Raw genomic sequence first — 18,643 nt, forward strand, 5'->3', positions numbered from 1 at the left:
GAAGAGGAGCTGACCAGGATGTACTCACTGAATTGAGGAAAGGAAGTGGTTATTGTTGTAATCATTTGCTTGTTCAATGTAACACACATACATGTGCACAGACATATGTGTACACACACACACACACAGACACACAGCATTTTGTACCTCTGAGTACCTAGCAATGTGCGGCATTGGGGTATATGTCTCAAATATAAATAGGGCACAGTAAGAGAATGATGTAAATGTAGGTTTTCATAATACAACAGAGTAGATAGATTATAATTTCAATTCTATATGATCAAAATTACTTCTGAAATTGATTTTGTGAATTGATATCCATGTTGGGAGACACCCATGGTATTTTTCTCTGAGTCTGGCATAAGTTGGTTTTTCTTTGTGCACTGGGGCATGTCATTGTGTTATCAGCTGACCACCAGGTGAAGAAGTGGGTTTATCTGCAGAGCTCAATTGTATAAAATATGTACCTTTAAACATGAAAATCACACCCAGTGTGAAGTTTTACTTTCTGCAGGGAAGACTCTCATCTTCTTCAGTGAGTACAATGGCTGGGGGCATCAAAAAGACTGGGGAGCCTCTGTCTCTGACATAAAATTAAATGAGCCCATTCAAATATTAATATCGAGATGTGCAGGTGTTACAATTGCTCTTAATGTGTTTTAGTTTTTCTGCTCTGTCACCTCTGTCAGTTCTTATATTTTAAAGGAAAATCAAGTGAGATAAAGAGTAGAGAGAAGCTTAGTTTCATTTCCTTGTTGATGAAACTGATGCTCAGATGTTTTCATGATTTCAGATTACAACTTGTAACTGTTGGAGCTGAGACTAGGACTTGGTGTTTTGATTCTACATATACCAGCTTACTATTTTTATTATTATTGCTAATGTACTATATTTAAAAATATCCGTGAAACATGAAAATGGTTTCCGTGAATAAAAAGTCTCAGAACACAAATGAAAGCAACATGTTAATCTAAGCAAATTGTGGAGAGAGTGTCTTTCCCACTTTATATTTGGAAGCTCTGTTGCCTAATTTAGAATGTGTGAGTATATTCTTATTTTATATTGGCCTCCACAATATGTGGAAACACATCAGGGTAGACTATAATGATCATTTCCCCGTTCTCTTCATCCTTCTTCTGGCTGGACATGGAGCAATATGGGGGCCCACTTAAGAGATGAAGCTGTGAACAAAAGCTGGGGCATGATTTTGTCAGTATCGTGGTGGAGAATGGGTGGACTAGGGACACACAGAAGGCTCTGGGACCTGGAATACTCTGTTTATAGTTCTGTTAGTTCATTGTAAGCTGTTCAGTTTATGATAATGGTTTAAATGTATATTTTGTAGACTTTGATGTATTATGTATGCTAACTCCCATGATAAATTATGGCTGAAAAACTTGGATTCTACCTGGATTTAAATTAAATATTAAAGTAATCAATAGGCCAAGACTCAGAAGAAAGGCTCAGGTGAAGGAAACAGCCTTCCAAGTACAGAATGGAATGGCTCACACAGAAGAAACCGGAACTAGAGTAGTGTGGAGTAATGTAAACCAGTCTGGGGCAGAGACAGTGCTTTTACCACACTCAGTGAAGACCTTCCACCAGGTTCTGCAGGAGGAGCCAAGTCCATAGAGAACCCCATTGTATAGGTCTGTTATAGGTTGTATGTCATTATGTTTAGGTTAACGGGAAGAGGAGATGGTTCTCCTACATATTATGTAATTTCATTTTCTTAACCCCTTCTATATTCTTGATAAAATCTTGAAGAACTTCTTTACGCATAATTTTGACAATGGTGTGAAAATCATACTTTGAGAATATAGAAAAGATGGACAATTTAGCCAAAGCGAAAGTACTGTTTCAATCGCCAGTTAGTATAGATCCAGTTAGATCCAGATACCAAACGCATAATTCAAGTTGAGAGGTGAGTCAGCAGTCAGTAAATTTTTGTTGAGTCCAGAACACTGGGCTAGAGGGTTTTATATATCACCTGCCTACGTAAGCACTGTTCCTGGAAATTGGTGTAGACCTGAGTCTGAAGGTGGAAGTCAGGTTGGCTCAGTTAAGTAAACTGGAGAGTGGATAAGTGGTTGACTGTGTGCGTGTGTGTGTGTGTGTGTACTCATTATGCAATCATTCTGGGTTTTATCTTTGTATAAATTGGTCACAGTGTTGGGAAGTTGACATGATTTGGAAATTTTTCAGCCTTTTTTTTTGCGTAGTTTTTCTGGTTCTTTCTAACTCTCTTCTCCTACTGGGGTTGCCGAAAGGCAGATATTGATTCACTTGGTAGTATCCAGTAAGTCTTTCAGGATTTCTTCAGTATTTTTTATTCCTTTTCATTTCACCCTTCTGTCAGAATAATTTCCAGTGATTTTTTTTTACATTTTATAAATATACAAAATTTTTATTTAATAAGTATACATCAGTTAAGCTTGAGGAAAACAAGCATTTTAGAAGATTGTATAAGATAATGTATCAGGGTTACTTAAAACATGCTTCGTGTAAGTCATCACTGAACCATAGCTGTGGCACTTTCTGTCTTTATTTTCATCATCCAGAACATCAAGAAAGGTATCATCAAACTATTTTCACCTATACACCTGGTATTCCTAGATTTATCATGAGTATAGTTCCCAAATTAGCTGTGTACTATTTCCATCTGAATTTCACAAAGTATCCAGATTTTTAAACTTTATTTTTTCAGTGTTCCAAGACTCATTGTTTATGCATCACACCCAGTGCTCCATGCAATACGTGCCCTCCTTAATACCCACCACCAGGCTCATACAACCCCCAACCCCCTCCCCTCCAAAACCCTCAGTTTCTTTCTCAGAGTCCACAGTCTCTCATTGTTCCTCTGCTCCCCCAACTTTCCCCAGCTCCCTTCTCCTCTCCTTGTCCCAGTGTCCTCCGTGTTATTCCTTATGCTCCACAAGTGAGTGAAACCATATGATAATTGACTGTCTCTGCTTGACTTACTTCACTCAGCATAATCTCTTCCAGTCCCATCCATGTTGATACAAAAGTTGGGTATTCATCCTTTCTGATGGAGGCATAATATTCCATTGCATATGGACCATATCTTCTTTCTACAGAGATGTTTAATCAAATTCACGATCCTGTCTTTTCTTCAGTCTCTTTTGCTCTTGAGCTCCTCTGCTAAATTTTTTAGTTCAGATATTGTGTTTCTCAGCTCCATGATTTCTGTTTATTACTTTTACGTTTTCTGTCTCTGTGTTGAAATTTTCTCTTGGTTTTTATATTGTTCTGACTCCAGTCAGCATCTTAGGACAGTCATTTAAATTCTCTGTCAGGTAAATCACATATTTTCATTTCATTAGTGTCAGTTTGTGGAGATTGCCCTTATTCCTTTATGGAAAGTATTTCAACTTGTCTTCACTTTCATTGCTTCTCTACACTGGTGTCTGCACATTAGGCAAAACACCAATCTGTCCTGACATTCATGGACTGGCCTTGGACTAGAGAAGGTACTACCAAGAAGCCTGGCCAGAGACTTTGGAGGCCTCTCAATTTTCTGCAGTCTAACCCTCTTTCTTTATTATTAGTTGCAGTGCCCCCAACTTCTACCCATGCCCCCCCTCCGACCCTGTCTTCATCCATTGTGTGCTGGATTGTGTCTGTGTTCTAAAACAAATAGGATTGAAGCCAATTCCTCAGACAACTCACAGATAAGTTGTATTGCTTGCTAGATGCATAGTGCACATTTTTTTTCTCACCAGAGAGAAGCTGCAAAATAGAGCTTTTCAATCACTTCCTCTATTCTGAGCTAGGGGAAGGAGCTCTGGTGGCTTCTAGCCCACACCACCGTCTCTTTTGTCTCTCTCCCCAGGCAGCTGACATATGCTGTGTCCTATAGGACACAGACTATCTACTTTCTGACACAGACTATCTAGAAGCCAGTCTTCTAGGCACATGTTTTAAAAGTTGGGGCATTGGACAGTTGGTGCAATTCTTTCCCTCCCCAGGGAGAAGCCAGGAACTGGCTTCAAATTGTTCCAATTTGAAGGTGCTGTGCAAGTATAACTGTTAAAAAAAAGGATATCTAGAATTTCCCTAAAATGTTAGAGAATGTGTCTAGATTTGTTGTTTAACTGGGAGCAGGACTATTTAACCACTGTCTGGATTTCTTAGAACGGGAATATGTGTATGTGAAACATTTTTGAATCAGGGTGTCCATGGAGAGTAAGAAGTTCTGGAGCTTCCTCTTCTGCCATGTTGCTGACCTGGAAATGGGAATTTATTTTTGGCTCCTCTCAAGGATGTCTGATCCCTCCAGTGGAGTGTAACCTTGAGTAAAATTGTGAGCTCCACTCCATCTCCCCAGATGAACCATGAGAGACTATGGACTCTGAAAAACAACTAGAGGGTTATGAAGGGGTGGCGGGGGGGTGGGGGGGTTGGGAGGTTGAGGGACCAGGTGGTGGGTAATGAGGAGGGCACGTACTGCATGGAGCACTGGGTGTGATGCCAAAACAATGAACACTGTTATGCTGTAAATAAACAAATAAAAAAAATTAAAAAAAAAAAAGGAGAGAGACAAAGACATTTCTAGGGATGCTGAGATCCCCTGTTATTAATTGATTCTTAAAATTATGATGATGATTTAATCTTAAAGCTCTCATCTCTGATTTTATGAATGTACACAGAAGCAATTCAAATAAAAGTCTATTAAAATGTTAAAAAAAAAAATTGTGAGCTCCAAAGGAACTAGAGACACATTGTGGTCCTCTGTGAAAATACAATCCCCTCAAGACCGTATTACCCCAGAAACCATTCCCTGTGGAAGAGACTGAGCAAGCTTCTGCCCTGTTTATAACTGAGGACATTATATCATTGCCCTCACCTTAAGTCTTCTGTGATGTACCAAGTGCAAAATGATCATAATAAAGGCTGTTTATTTTGGTCTGCTGCTTAAGAGAACTCATAGTCTGAAATTTTTGTCTGTGGTTCAGAAGGATTTACAGGGCTCATCTGAAATTAAGTGTGGGTTGTGTCCTCATAGAATCGAAGGGAGCAAAGCCACAGATATTAAATCTGCCCTTTCAGGAGCACAGGGGTAATACCGGAAAGGAAGGACCAAGGTATTCTTGCCTAAGGAGGGTGAGTTCCTGAATTCCATTTATACTCATGTCTTTCGTTTTATTTTTTAAAAGATTTTATTTATTTATTTGAGAGAAGCAGTGTGTGAGAGAGCAGGAGCAGAGGGAGAGGGAGAAGCAGACTCCTTGCTGAGCAGGGTGCTGGATGTGGGCCTTCATCCCAGAACCCTGGAATCATGACCTGAGCTGAAGGCAGACGCTCAACTCACTAAGCCACCCAGGTGCCCCTATTCATGTCTTTCTTTTATGACAGAAGTTTAGGGATCAAAGGTGCCAATTTCTTTCCAGTTCTTTGCAGTCCTCAGACTCACATGAAATTGGTAGAAAGACCTGTTTAGGGGAGGGTGATGGAGCAAGGAAGATTTCGAAACATTATTAGGTTTCAAGGAGGCAATTTATTGGTCAGTTCCATTGATGGAACACTCACTCTTCTACATTCATTGTTTTTACTCTGTACATGGGGCAGGAACTTGAACTCTCCTAGACTCTGGTACTTTACTTTTGGATTAGAACAATGTTCTTCATTCCCACCACATGAAGTCTAATCCCCTCAAAAGCCAGTGCCCATTTGGTGGGGTTGCTGCCTCAATTTTACTGGATAGAGGAGGGGTCATGTCGTCAAAGAAGTGAAATTAGAGAAGGCAATTCCCTTCTGGTCCAATCTTCTCCCTAATCTTTGGTTTTGACAGCAGTCCTGTTGGCATATGGAAGCATTGGCCTTCATTTTGTAGGCCAAGTTTTTGTCTTTTTTTTTTAAGATTTTATTTATTTATTTGACACAGATAGAGAGTGATCACAAGTAGAGAGGCAGGCAAAGAGAGAGGGAGAAGCAGACTCCTCGCCGAGCAGAGAGCCCAATGTGGGCCTTGATCCCAGGACCCTGAGATCATGACCTGAGTCACAGGCAGAGGCTCAATCCGCTGGGCCAACCAGGCACCCCTGTAGGTCAAGTTTTAATGCTCTTTGTTTTATAGCTCATAGAGCATCTAATAAGGAAATGTCCATGTCACTAGATTTGTGATGATGACAAAGCAGATTCTGTGGGTCCAGTTTGGGGTAGTCTCAAAATTCCCAGTACAAACCCAACTCCTGTGAGAGGAGATATGGTGGGAAATGTTGAATTGTTCTCTGTGTAACTTTTTTCTCTTGTGTTCACAGATCCCCTTAGAGAATGCCTCCTGAAAATGCTTCCTTTGTGACTGAATTCATTCTGATGGGGCTAACAGACTTACCAGATCTCCAGCTCCCTCTGTTCTGCCTGTTTCTACTCATGTATGTGGTCACTGTGTTGGGAAATTTGGGCTTGGTAACTCTAATTCTGCTGAATTCACACCTGCACACCCCCATGTACTTTTTCCTCTTCAATTTGTCCTTCATAGACCTCTGTTATTCTTCTGTGTTTACACCCAAAATGCTGACAAACTTCACATCAAAGAAGAATATTATCTCCTACAGGGGATGCATGACCCAGCTTTACTTTTTCTGTTTTTTTGCTATTTCTGAATGTTATGTGCTGACATCAATGGCCTATGATCGCTATGTGGCCATCTGCAACCCACTCTTATATAATGTTGCCATGTCCCCCAAAGTGTGTTCCATCCTTATGCTTGGTTCATATTTGATGGCGTTTTTGGGTGCCATGGCTAACACAGGATGTGTGCTGAGACTGACCTTCTGCGATGCAGCCATTATTAACCATTATTTGTGTGACATGCTCCCTTTGTTCCAGCTCTCCTGCACCAGCACTTATATCAGTGAGCTGGTGGTTTTCATTGTGGTGGGCATAGATATCATTGTGCCCAGTGTCATCATCTTTGTCTCTTATGGTTTTATCCTGTCCAGCATCCTGCGCATCAGCTCCACTGAGGGCAGGTCCAAAGCCTTCAGCACCTGCAGTTCCCATATATTTGCTGTTTCTCTCTATTTTGGATCTGGCTCATTTGTGTATCTTAAACCATCTTCTGTTGGGTCGATGGGTGAGGGAAAAATTTCTTCTGTCTTTTATACCAATGTGGTTCCCTTGATGAACCCCTTCATTTATAGCTTGAGGAACAAAGACGTTAAACTTGCTCTGAGAAAAACCCGAAGTGGGAGAACGTTTTGATCAGAATCACTGTCCATGGGTACAGTTATAGGACTGGTATAATTGATTTCTTTTGTCAGAATAGTTTAGTGGGAGTGTTCATATCCTGTATCTTTGTTACCACCATGAAGGAGATTTGATTTTTCTGTAAGCTTGTTTCCAATATTTTTTGGTGGGTATAGTGACAAGGTAGGGCTCCCCAATTCCATCCTGTATTTCAGAGATTCTGGGATGGAAATGTGTCACGTTGTAGAAATTTGGAGTGTGTTAGGGCGTGTACTCCCCACCAGCTGAGATCCACTTTCTTCTTTTTCTGTCTAGGGCTATTGGTCCAGGAGACTCTTACTCCTTGAGAGCCATTTAGCCCATAAATTTCACCAATATCTTGCTGTAGCCAAATTCATTGCCACACTAGAATATGAACTTGACTACGTGGTCATTGAGGACAACCCCAGCCCCAGTGTCAAAGGTGAAAGATTGGGTGTCATTTTTTAAAAAATTTTTTTAAAGATTTTATTTATTTATTTGACAGAGATCACAAGCAGGCAGAGAGAGGAAGGGAAGCAGCTCCCTGCTGAGCAGAGAGCCCGATGCGGGGCTCGATCCCAGGACCCTGGGATCATGACCTGAGCCGAAGGCATAGGCTTTAACCCACTGAGCCACCCAGGTGCCCCAGATTGGGTGTCCTTTTTAAAGTTGAAGGATGAATACCGATTATTTGTAGCAACATGGACAGGACTGGAAGAGATTATGCGGAATGAAATAAGTCAAGCAGTGAGAGTCAATTATATGGTTTCGCTATTTGTGGAATAACACAGAGTACATGGGGAGATGGAAAGGATAAAGGAGTTGGGGGAAATTGGAAGGGGGGACGAACCATAAGAGACTGTGGACTTAGAGGAACTAACTGAGGGTTTTGGAGGGGGGCAGGGTGGGAGGTTGGGTGATCCTGGCGGTCCTATGCATGGAGAACTGGGTGTGGTGCATAAACAATGAATTCTGGAACACTGAAAAGAAATTTAAAAAATAAATTAAAAAAATAAAATTAAAAAAATAAATTAAAAATATAAAATTCTAGGAGACTACATGATCCTCAGTGAAGCCCAGAATTCTCTTGAGGGGGTGCTCTGATGCCTGCTTCACTGCCTTCTTGATGTTATAATACTAGGCAGCTTTGTCCAGGCAGCAGCTCAGATCCATGACTGACTTTTTGTGGAAGGGGACATGGAAACCATGCCAGTGAGCTTCCTATTCAGCTCAGGGATGACCCTGCCTCAACCTTGGTGGCATCCCTATAGAAGCAGGAATGATGTTCTGACAATCCCCTCAGCCATCACGCCACAGTTTCCCATCCGGGATGGCATGGTCTTCTTGGTGGCAGTTATGGCATGGACTATGGTCATGAGGCCCTCCATGATGTCAAAATTGTCATGAATGACCTTGGCCAGAGAAGCCAAGCAGCTGGTTCTGCAGGAGGTATTGCTGACAATCTTGAGAAAGTTTTCATACTTCTTATGGTTCACACTCATCCCAAACTTCAGGGCATCTGTAGAATGGCAGAGATGCTGATCTTCTTGGCCCCAGCTTCAAGTACGGCACTTCTGCATTGGACTCCACAGCATACTCAGCAGAAGCATCTCCCTGTTTGATGTTGGTAGGATCTCGGTCCTGGAAGAGGGAGGTTTGCTTTGCATTGATGACAAGTTACCTGTTCTTTGCCTTGACTGTGCCTTTGAGTTTGCCATGGATGGAATCATACTGGAACATGTAGGTCATGTAGTTGATGTCAATGAATTTGTCCTTGACGGCAACAGCATTCACTTTGTTACCGTTAAAAACAGTCCTGGTGACCAGGTGCCCAATACCACTAAATATACTTACGCCAACCTTTACTGTCTTGTCTTTGGGATTGCGCTGTCACTGCACCAGGAGATGTGGCTGTGTGTTAGACAGGGAGGAGCAGAGAGCCCAGTTTGTTTCCAATTTTTATTTTTTTAAATTTAATTTTATTTATCCATTTGAGAGAGAGCGATAGTGAGAGAAAGCATGAGAGGGGAGAAGGGCAGAGGGAGAAGTAGGCTCCCCATGGATCTGGGAGCCTGATGTGGGACTTGATCCCTGGAATCCAGGATCATGACCTGAGCTGAAGGCAGTTGCTTAACTAACTGAGCCACTCAGGTGCTCCTGTTTCCAATTGCTTGATAGAAGATCTTCCTTCCTCATCATTTTCACAATGTCTTCTCCTTTTTACCTCTTTAACTACTTACAAATAACATTAATGAATAAATTTATCTTTGTTTTTTACATTGTCATGGAATTTGTGGTTTTTTTCCTCTTGGAAAGGATAAACAGTTCTGTAAATGATCATGTAAAGTAACAGCTGGGTGACCTTGTACCTATGGGGGGGAGTTTCTTCCACTGTGCTATTGTAATTGGGAATCAGATAATGTGTACTTCTGCCTATACACTTCCCTGGCCTATAAATTGTCTCCTTGAAATGTCATTGTTTCACAGATACAGCAGATTCCAGAACATCCATAAAATATAATCCACTTTCCAGCTAAATGCTACATGTTAAGTGCCTCTTGACAGAGGTTTCATATTTACCATCGGACACACAAGTGATCCTCAATATATATTTATTGCATAGACTTAACACTGAAGCTGAGAAAAGTAAATGAATTATGTCATATTGCTTATTAAGGAAACATCTAGATAAAGTGTAACCTCCTGATTTTAAGTCTACTGCTCTTACAAATATACTTTTCGTGTACTTCATTTTATCATTTTTATTTTTAGCTTATTTCAATAATCCTAAAATATAAGAACATTTTTTATTTTGAAAGTTGACTGTGCTTTATTGGCTTACACATGACTATCCCTCAGGGTAATGATTGCTTAAGAAAGTAGTGTGATAGTTCTTTTCCTTGTCCAAGAGAAGTCCTGTTAGGCTAGGCTAGTTGAGAGATGATTGACTGAAACGGGGAGCTTTTTGCAAATTAACTAAAAAATATTTTAGAATGTTTTCAAGTACTAGTAATTCAGAGACGAGGGCATGGGAAAGAAAGGTACCCAGCAACAAACATTAGGCCAAGACCCAAAAACCACATGGACAACAAACAAGAAATCTCTCTGTAGGAAAAGACTATGAGGTTTAAAACTACCTTTCATTTGACTTTGTCTTCTGCTGTTCAGAGTACTGCAGTTCTGTCCCCCATCGTGTCCATACAGCTGTGATAAAACTTACAATGCATGAGGATCCTACATTAATAGTGTTTTAGAGAATGAAGGCCAAAAGGACATCTTGATCTCCACATTTATACGGAACCAGACGACAGGAGATTAAATAGTGTTTGGTATTCAAAATTCAAGTCAAGATGAAGGGATTTAGAAAGCAAATGATGGAGAAAAGACATCTCTTTTTGTGACTCTTCCTTTCTAGAAGGCTCTAGAAATATTATGGGGACCACAGGATTTCTCTGGATAGGATAAAAGCACAAGTCATATGATGTTTAAACCAGGTGATGGGTATTAAGGAGGGCCCGTGTTGTGATGAGCACTGGGTGTTATATGCAAATAATGAACCATTGAACACTGTATCAAAATCTAATGATGTACTATATGGTGGTTACATGAATACAATAAAAAAATAAACAGATAAAGTAGCAGGGCTGGAGGATCTGGAAACAGCTAAATCACTCCTGTTTTTTGACTTCTGTGTGCAACTCCTCCATGATTTTAAGTTACAAAAACCCTAAATAGCAGCTGGGAGGGCAATGACAACTTGAAAGAAACATTTGGTGGATAAGCTAAATTGTGACAGTTTCCTTTCTTCAGTAGGATGTTGGATTATTTTTCTTTTGACAAAATACAAATAGATGACTACTCTAAAAGTCCTTAATCCTAATTATATTCCTGAAACCAGTATACGCTATTTGTTAACTAACTAGAATATAAATAAAAACTTGAAACAAAGAAAAAAATTTAATCCTTAAGTTATGATTTAAATATTTTTTTATTTTTATTTTTTAATTTTCTTTTATTTTTTCAGTGTTCCAAGATTCATTAAATATTTCTAAGATGGCTTTAATAATACTTAATATTTTACCACTTTTCTGATTTCCATTCAAGAAGTAACTGTTGTGAAATTTAGCATAACTTGTTTATTGTCTTGTTTATGTTTTAGATGTTCAACTTATTATTTGTTTAATTTTATTATTATTATTATTATTTTTTCATTTTATTTATTTTTTTCACGTAACAGTATTCATTGTTTTTGCACAACACCCAGTGCTCCATGCAAAACGTGCCCTCCCTATTACCCACCACCTGTTCCCCCAACCTCCCACCCCTGACCCTTCAAAACTCTCAGGTTGTAAACAATTATTATTATTTTTTAAGATTTTATTTATTTATTTGACAGAGAGAGATCAAAAGTAAGCAGAGGCAGTCAGAGAGAGAGAAGGAAGCACTCTCCCCGCCAAGCAGAGAGCCCGATGTGGGGCTTGATCCTACGACACTGAGATCATGACCTGAGTCGAAGGCAGAGGCTCAACCCACTGAGCCACCCAGGCTCCCCATTATTTATTATTTATTTTAAAATTTAATTTTTAATTGAAGTATAGTTGACATACAATATTCTATTAGTTTTGCATGTACAACATAGTGATCTGACATTTATATGCACAACGAAATGCTCACCATGAAAAATGTAGTTACGATCTGTCATCACAGAGTTACTGACTTACTGTTTTTAAATGACCTGTCACACCACATCCCCTGACCTTCATATCAACATGTGTGATTTTCATTTGACAAGTTATGTTTATACAAAATAGTTGATTTTTGTTGTAATTTTTAATTTTGTTTTTCTTTAGTTAGTGTCTGTTTATTTTTTAACTTAATTTTATCTTTTCAGTGTTCCAAGATTCATTGTTTATACACCATGCCCAGTGGTCCATGTAATACGTGCCCTCCTTAATAATAACTCACAGGCTGTTTTCTTTTCTTCTTCTTCTTTTTTTCAAGATTTTATTTATTTATTTGACAGACAGAGATCATAAGTAGACAGAGAGGCAGGCAGAGAGAGAGGAAGGGAAGCAGGCTCCCTGCTGAGGACCCTGAGATCATGACCTGAGCCCAGGGCAGAGGCTTTAACCTACTGATCCACCCAGGTGCTCCCCTCAACCCAGGCTCTGTTTTGATGAAATTGTATTCCGTATTGAAAAAGGTGTGTCAATATGTAAATAATGTCTGTGCTACTCAGGAACCCTTATAGACATTTCAAAGGTGCATCCAGTTTGTTATTTATTTTATCACTACTTAGAGTACCTAAAAGTATATGTTAACCCTGGTCACTAATCCTTCATTTGAGAAGCCTCAAAATTCAAATACAATCTGCTTTAGTTTCAGAATTCAGAAATGATATTTCTTTTTATTGCAGAAAGAATAAGCTTCTGATTTAATTCCATTTTTTCACATTATTTGGGGAAAAGTTCACTAAAATGGTTACAAAAGTTATAAAAACAGTTAATAAAGGTAAGATTTACACAGTTTTCATAAAAGCAACTCAGCTGACAGCTTTCTGGTTACTAAAGTTATCTTAGAAATATTTAAATTATCAGTTGATTAAGGATTAGGGGTTTTTCTGTTTGTTTCAAGTTTTTATTTAAATTCTAGTTAGTGAACATAGAGTGTAATATTGGTTTCAGGTACAGATTTTAGGATTAAAAGTTTTTAAAGTAGTCAGTCATCTTTTTGTGTTTTGTCAAAAGAAAAGTAATCTAACATCCTATTCCAGAAAAGAAATAGTTACAATTTGAGTACACGTGCCCCTTCGGATCACTATGTTTGTATCTTTAGGGTAAATACCCAGTAGTGCAATTGCTGGGTCATAGGGTAGTTCTATTTTCAACATTTTGAGGAACCTCCATGCTGTTTTCCAGAGTGGTTGCACCAGCTTGCATTCCCACCAACAGTGGAGGAGGGTTCCCCTTTCTCCACATCCTCGCCAGCATCTGTCATTTCCTGACTTGTTAATTTTAGCCATTCTGACTGGTGTGAGGTGATATCTCATTGTGGTTTTGATTTGTATTTCCCTGATGCCGAGTGACATGGAGCACTTTTTCATGTGTCTGTTGGCCATCTGGATGTCTTCTTTACAGAAATGTCTGTTCATTCTTTCACCAAATGTTTCTCTCAAATTGTCATTAGTTCTCCCAGCCACAATTTCAGGGGTTTTGTAACTTAACATCCATATGAGAGTAGCACATCGAAACGAAAAAACAGGAGAGATTTAGCTGTTTCCCAGGTATTCCAGCCCTGTTAGTTTACCAACTTCAATATCAAATGACTTGTGCTTTTATCCTACTCAGAGAAATCCTGTGATCTCCACACTATATCAAGAGCCTTCCAGAAAAGATCACAGAAAGGACTGCCTTTTTCCTACCATCTGCTTTCTAAATTCCTTCATCCTGACTTGAGTTTTGAATGCCACGAACCATTTAATCTCCTGAAATTACTGTCCTTTCTGCTCTTGGTTCCTCATAAATGTCGCCCCAAAACACTATTAATGCAGGATCACTGTGCATTTTAAGTTTTATCACAGCTGTATGGACAGTGTATGTGTGTGGGAGGGGGTGAGGGGAGGCGGAATTACTGTACTCTGAAGAGGAGGAGACAAAGTCAGATGAAAGGTGGTTTTGAACCTCATTGTCCTTTCTTACAGACAGATTTCTTGTCGATTGTCCATGCGGTTTTTGGATCTTGGCATGATGTTTGTTGCTGGATTCCTTTCTCTCCCATGCCCTCGTCTCTGAATTACTAGTACTTGCAAACATTCTAGAATAAGTTTTTAAAATTAATTTCCAGGAAGAGCTCTCTGTTGCACTAATCCTCTCTCAACCATCCTAGCCTAATAGGACTTCTCTTTCACAAGAAAAAGAACTTTCAAACTATTTCCCTAACACAACCATTACCCTGAGGGATATTCATGTATAAGCCAACAAAGCACAGTCGGTGCTCAAAATAAAAAAGTTTTCTCCTATTTCAGGATTAGTGAAATAAACACAATAAAATGAAGGAAATAAAAAGTATATTTGAAAGAGCAGTAGACTGAAACCAGGAGGCTAACTGGTTATCTAGGTTTTTTTCCTTCATAAGCTATTTTGATTTAGTTCATTAACTTTTCTCAGTTTCTGTATCATGTCTATGCAATAAATAAATACTGATGCTCTATTATGTGTCCTATGGAAAAATATGATATCTCTGCCAAAAGGTGCTTAAAGTATAGTGTTTATAGCTAGAAAGCAGATTATATTTCATAGATATTATGGAACCTGCTGTATCTGTGAAACACTGGCATTTCAAGGAGACACATTACAGGCAAGTGGAAGGTGTAGACAGGAGTACAGATAATGTGACTCATGATCCCAGTGTCACAGTAGAGTCATCAGGTTAGAAACCCCCCAGTGGTACAATATCACCCTCCCGTTACTTCATGTGATCATTCATAGAAATGTTTATATATTTCCAGAAGAAATAAAATGAAATCCATAATGACAATGTAAAAAACAAATACATTTATTAGCTAATATTATTCTTAAACAGCTAAAGTGGTAAAGAGGAGAAGACATGGTGAAAATGATAGGAAGAAAAAATCTGTGTGTATAAAGTATATGTACATATATATATATATATATATACACACACATATATATATGAAAATTTACTGTATATATTCCATTGCTGTATGAATTATAATTATTATGTTAATATTATATGTATAAAGTAGAATATCATTCAGTCTTCAAAAAGAAGGAAATTCTGCTATTTGTGACAATATGATAAGCCTGGAGGACATTTTCCTAAGTAAAATAAACCAGATATGGAAAGACAGATAATATATGATCTCACTTTTATATAGAACCTGAAAAAAAAAAACCAGATCAAAACACAGAAGAAGAAGGAGGAAGAGGAGGAGAAGGAGAATTTATAGTTTCAGAAAGTAGAATGATGGTTGCTAGGGATTTGGGGGAGGAGTTCCTGGGGAGTTATGATTTAATGGATCTAGAGTTTTAGTTTTGCAAGATGAAAAGTATTTTGGAGATAGATGATGATGACCATGGTGATGACTGCACAACAATATGAATGTATTTAATACCACTGAACTGTAAATTTGAAAATGGTTAAGATACTAAATATTATGTGTATTTTATCCCAATAAAAAATGGAATAAAAAGAAAAAATTTCAAAAAGAAAAAAATTGCAAAAAATTGCAAAAAATAGGGCTCTCTGCTCCTCTGTGTCTGACACACAGCCTCATCTTCTGGTGCAGTGCCAGCTGCATCCCAAAGACAAGATGGTGAAAGTTGAAGTAAGTGGGTTTGGACATATGGGCACCTAGTCACTGGGGATGCTTTTACTTCTGGAAATGTGGATGCTGCTGCAATCATTGATCCCTTCACTGATCTCAGCTACATAGTCAACATGTTCCAGTTTGACTCCACCCATGGCAAATAACTGGTAAAGTCATGGCTGACAAAGGGAAACTTGTCATCAGTGGAAAGCCCATTTCCCTCTTCCAGAAGCAAGATCCTGCCTACATCAAATGGGGTGATGCTGGTGCTAAGTATGATGTAGAGCCCACTGGGGTCTTCGCCACCATGGAGAACACTGGGGCTTACTTGAAGGTGGGATCAAGAGGGTCATTACCTCTGCCCTTCCCCTGAAGCTTTCATATTTCTGATGGGAGTGAAACATGAGAAGTATAAAAACTCACTCAAGATTGTCAGCAATGCCTCCTGCATCACCACATGTTTGGCCTCTCTAGCCCAGGTTATCCATGATAACTTTGGCATCATGGAGGGACCCATCACCACAGTCCATGACATCATTGTCACCCACAAGAAAGCCCCTCCAGGAAGCTGACGCCTCAGGGGCTACTGAGAACATTATCCTTGCTTCTGCCAGTGTGTCAAGGCTGTAGGCAAGAGCATCCTTGGGCTGAATGTTAAGCTCACTGGCATGGCCTTCTATGTCTCCACCTCCAATGTGTCTGTCATGGATCTGAACTGCTAACTGGAAAATCTGCCTTATACAAAGACATCAAGGAGTTGAGGAAGCAGGCATCAGAAGGCCTCCTCAAGGGCAATCTGGATGCCACTGAAGACCAGGTTGTCTCCTAGTACTTTTTTTTTTCTTTTTAATTTTTATTTATTTTTTTAAATTTCTTTTCAGTGTTCCAGAATTCATTGTTTATGCACCACACCCAGTGCTCCATGCAATACGTGCCCTCCATAATACTCACCACCAGGCTCACCCAACCTCCCACCCCCCACCCCCCAAAACCCTCAGATTAACTTTCAGTGTCCACAGTCTCTCACAGTTTGTCTACTCCTCCAATTTCCCCCAACTCACTACTCCTCTCCATCTCCCCATGTTTTCTTAGGCTCCACAAATAAGCAAAACCTTATGATAATTGACTCTCTCTGCTTGACTTATCTCACTCAGCATAATCTCCTCCAGTCCCATACATATTGATACAAAACTTGGGTATTCATCCTTTCTGATGGAGGCATAATATTCCATAGTATATATGGACTATATCTTCCTTATTATCTCCTAGTACTTTAACAGTGATGCTCTTAGACCGTCCATGTTGAGAATAGCATTATCCTCAATGACCTTTGTGTGAAGATCATTTCCTTATATGAGAATGAATTTGGCTATAGAACCCAGTTGGTGGGGCATATAGTCCCCTGGCTTCCAAGAGTAAAAGCCCTCTTGAACACCAGCACCAGTGAGAACAAGAGGAAGAGAGAGGCCCTCAGCTATTGGGGAGTCCCTGCTCTAACTCATCACCCAAAACAATGAGAATCTCCCAACCTCTACATAGTTCCCTTCTCAGAACCCTGAAGCAGGGAGTGGAGTTTGGGAGCCCGACCCGTGATGTACCAACAGAGTATACTGTACCCAGCCAAAAAAATGGAAATAATTTAACAGGTGACTCAAATTTCCTTCACCATGATAACAAAGGCATAGATATGATCAATACCACCTAAACTATTTTGATGAAAGGAACAGAATATACCAGTCCTATAACTACATACAAACACATTAATCCTGATCAAATCACTCTCCTACTCTGGATTTTTCTCAGAGCAAGTTTAATGTCTTTGTTTCTCAAGCTGTAAATGAAGGGGTTCATCATGGGAACCATACTGACATAAAAGACAGAGGAGATTTTTTCCCCTCATCCATAGCCCCAGCAGAAGATGGCTGAAGATACATAAATGCACCTGATCCAAAGAAGAGAGAAACAGCAATTATGGGGGAGCTGCACGTGCTGAAGGCTTTGGACCTGCCCTCAGTGGAGCTGATGTGCAGGATGCTGGACAGGATGAAACCATAAGACACAAAGATGCTGACACTGGGCACAATGATATTGATGCCCACCACAATGAAAACCACCAGCTCATTCATGTAGGTGCTGGTGCAGGAGAGCTGGAGCAGAGGGAAGATATCACACAAATAATGGTTGATGGTGTTTGCATCACAGAAGGTCAGTCTCAGCATGCATCCTGTGTGAGCCATGGCATCCAAAAATGCCTTCAAGTATGAACTAAGAATAAGGTTGGAACACAAGATATAGGACATGGCAACATTACATAAGACTGGGTTACAGATGGCCACATAGCGATCATAGGCCATTGATGTCAGCACATAATTCGGAAAAAACAACAACAACAACAACAACAAAACCAGAAAAAGTAAAGATGGGCCAGGCAACCCCCATAGGAGATAATATTCTTTTTTGATGTGAAGTTAATCAGCATTTTGGGTGTAAACACAGAAGAATAACAGAGGTCTATGAAGGACAAATTGAAGAAGAAAAAGTACATGGGGGTGTGCAGGTGTGAATTCAGCTCGATTAGAATTATGAAGCCCAAATTTCCCAACACAGTGACCACATACATGACGAGAAACAGGCAGAGCAGGGGAAGCTGAAGATCTGATAAACCCAAAACAATGAATTCATTTACAAAAGAGGAGTTTGTAGGACTCATTCTTCTCCAAGGGTGATCTGTGAGCACAGGAAAACAGGATTAAATTAGAGAAAAGCCAGCTCTTCCCCACAATATTTTGCCCGACAAAAGGGGATATACACTGGGAGTATCTGAATCTGAGACTAACCAAATCCGGACTCAGAAAATCTGCCTTTACCTCTAAAATGACTGTGAGAAACACTAATTCCCCTTTATCAGAGGTTTATAAGCTAAACAGAGCAGAGTACCACAATTTAGCCTCTAGAGGGGGAAGTCCAGTGCTGCCACAGGCAAACAGGACTGTGGTTATGAAGGGGCGGCAGGGGGGTGGGGGTGGGTGGGAGGTTTGGAACCAGGTGGTGGGTAATAGGGAGAGCACTTACTGCATGGAG

The 18,643-nt window shown here is 39.8% G+C and overlaps 1 protein-coding gene and 3 pseudogenes across 1 annotated transcript; 2 read left to right on the plus strand and 2 right to left on the minus strand.

Moving 5' to 3' along the window:
* Positions 1-911: 911 nt before the first annotated feature.
* On the plus strand, positions 912-7,227 carry LOC123948969 (olfactory receptor 145-like). The gene is made up of 2 exons (XM_046016200.1): positions 912-926; positions 6,292-7,227. Exons 1-2 carry the CDS (start codon positions 912-914, stop codon positions 7,225-7,227), a joined length of 951 nt encoding a protein of 316 aa, XP_045872156.1.
* Positions 7,228-8,463: 1,236 nt separating this feature from the next.
* On the minus strand, positions 8,464-14,010 carry LOC123948827 (annotated as a pseudogene).
* A 1,555-nt stretch (positions 14,011-15,565) lies between these two features.
* On the plus strand, positions 15,566-16,391 carry LOC123949721 (annotated as a pseudogene).
* A 941-nt stretch (positions 16,392-17,332) lies between these two features.
* On the minus strand, positions 17,333-18,272 carry LOC123949349 (annotated as a pseudogene).
* Between the last annotated feature and the right edge of the window lie 371 nt (positions 18,273-18,643).

Source organism: Meles meles, chromosome 8 (assembly GCF_922984935.1).
Source record: "Meles meles chromosome 8, mMelMel3.1 paternal haplotype, whole genome shotgun sequence".
In the NCBI taxonomy this organism is placed as follows: domain Eukaryota; kingdom Metazoa; phylum Chordata; class Mammalia; order Carnivora; family Mustelidae; genus Meles; species Meles meles.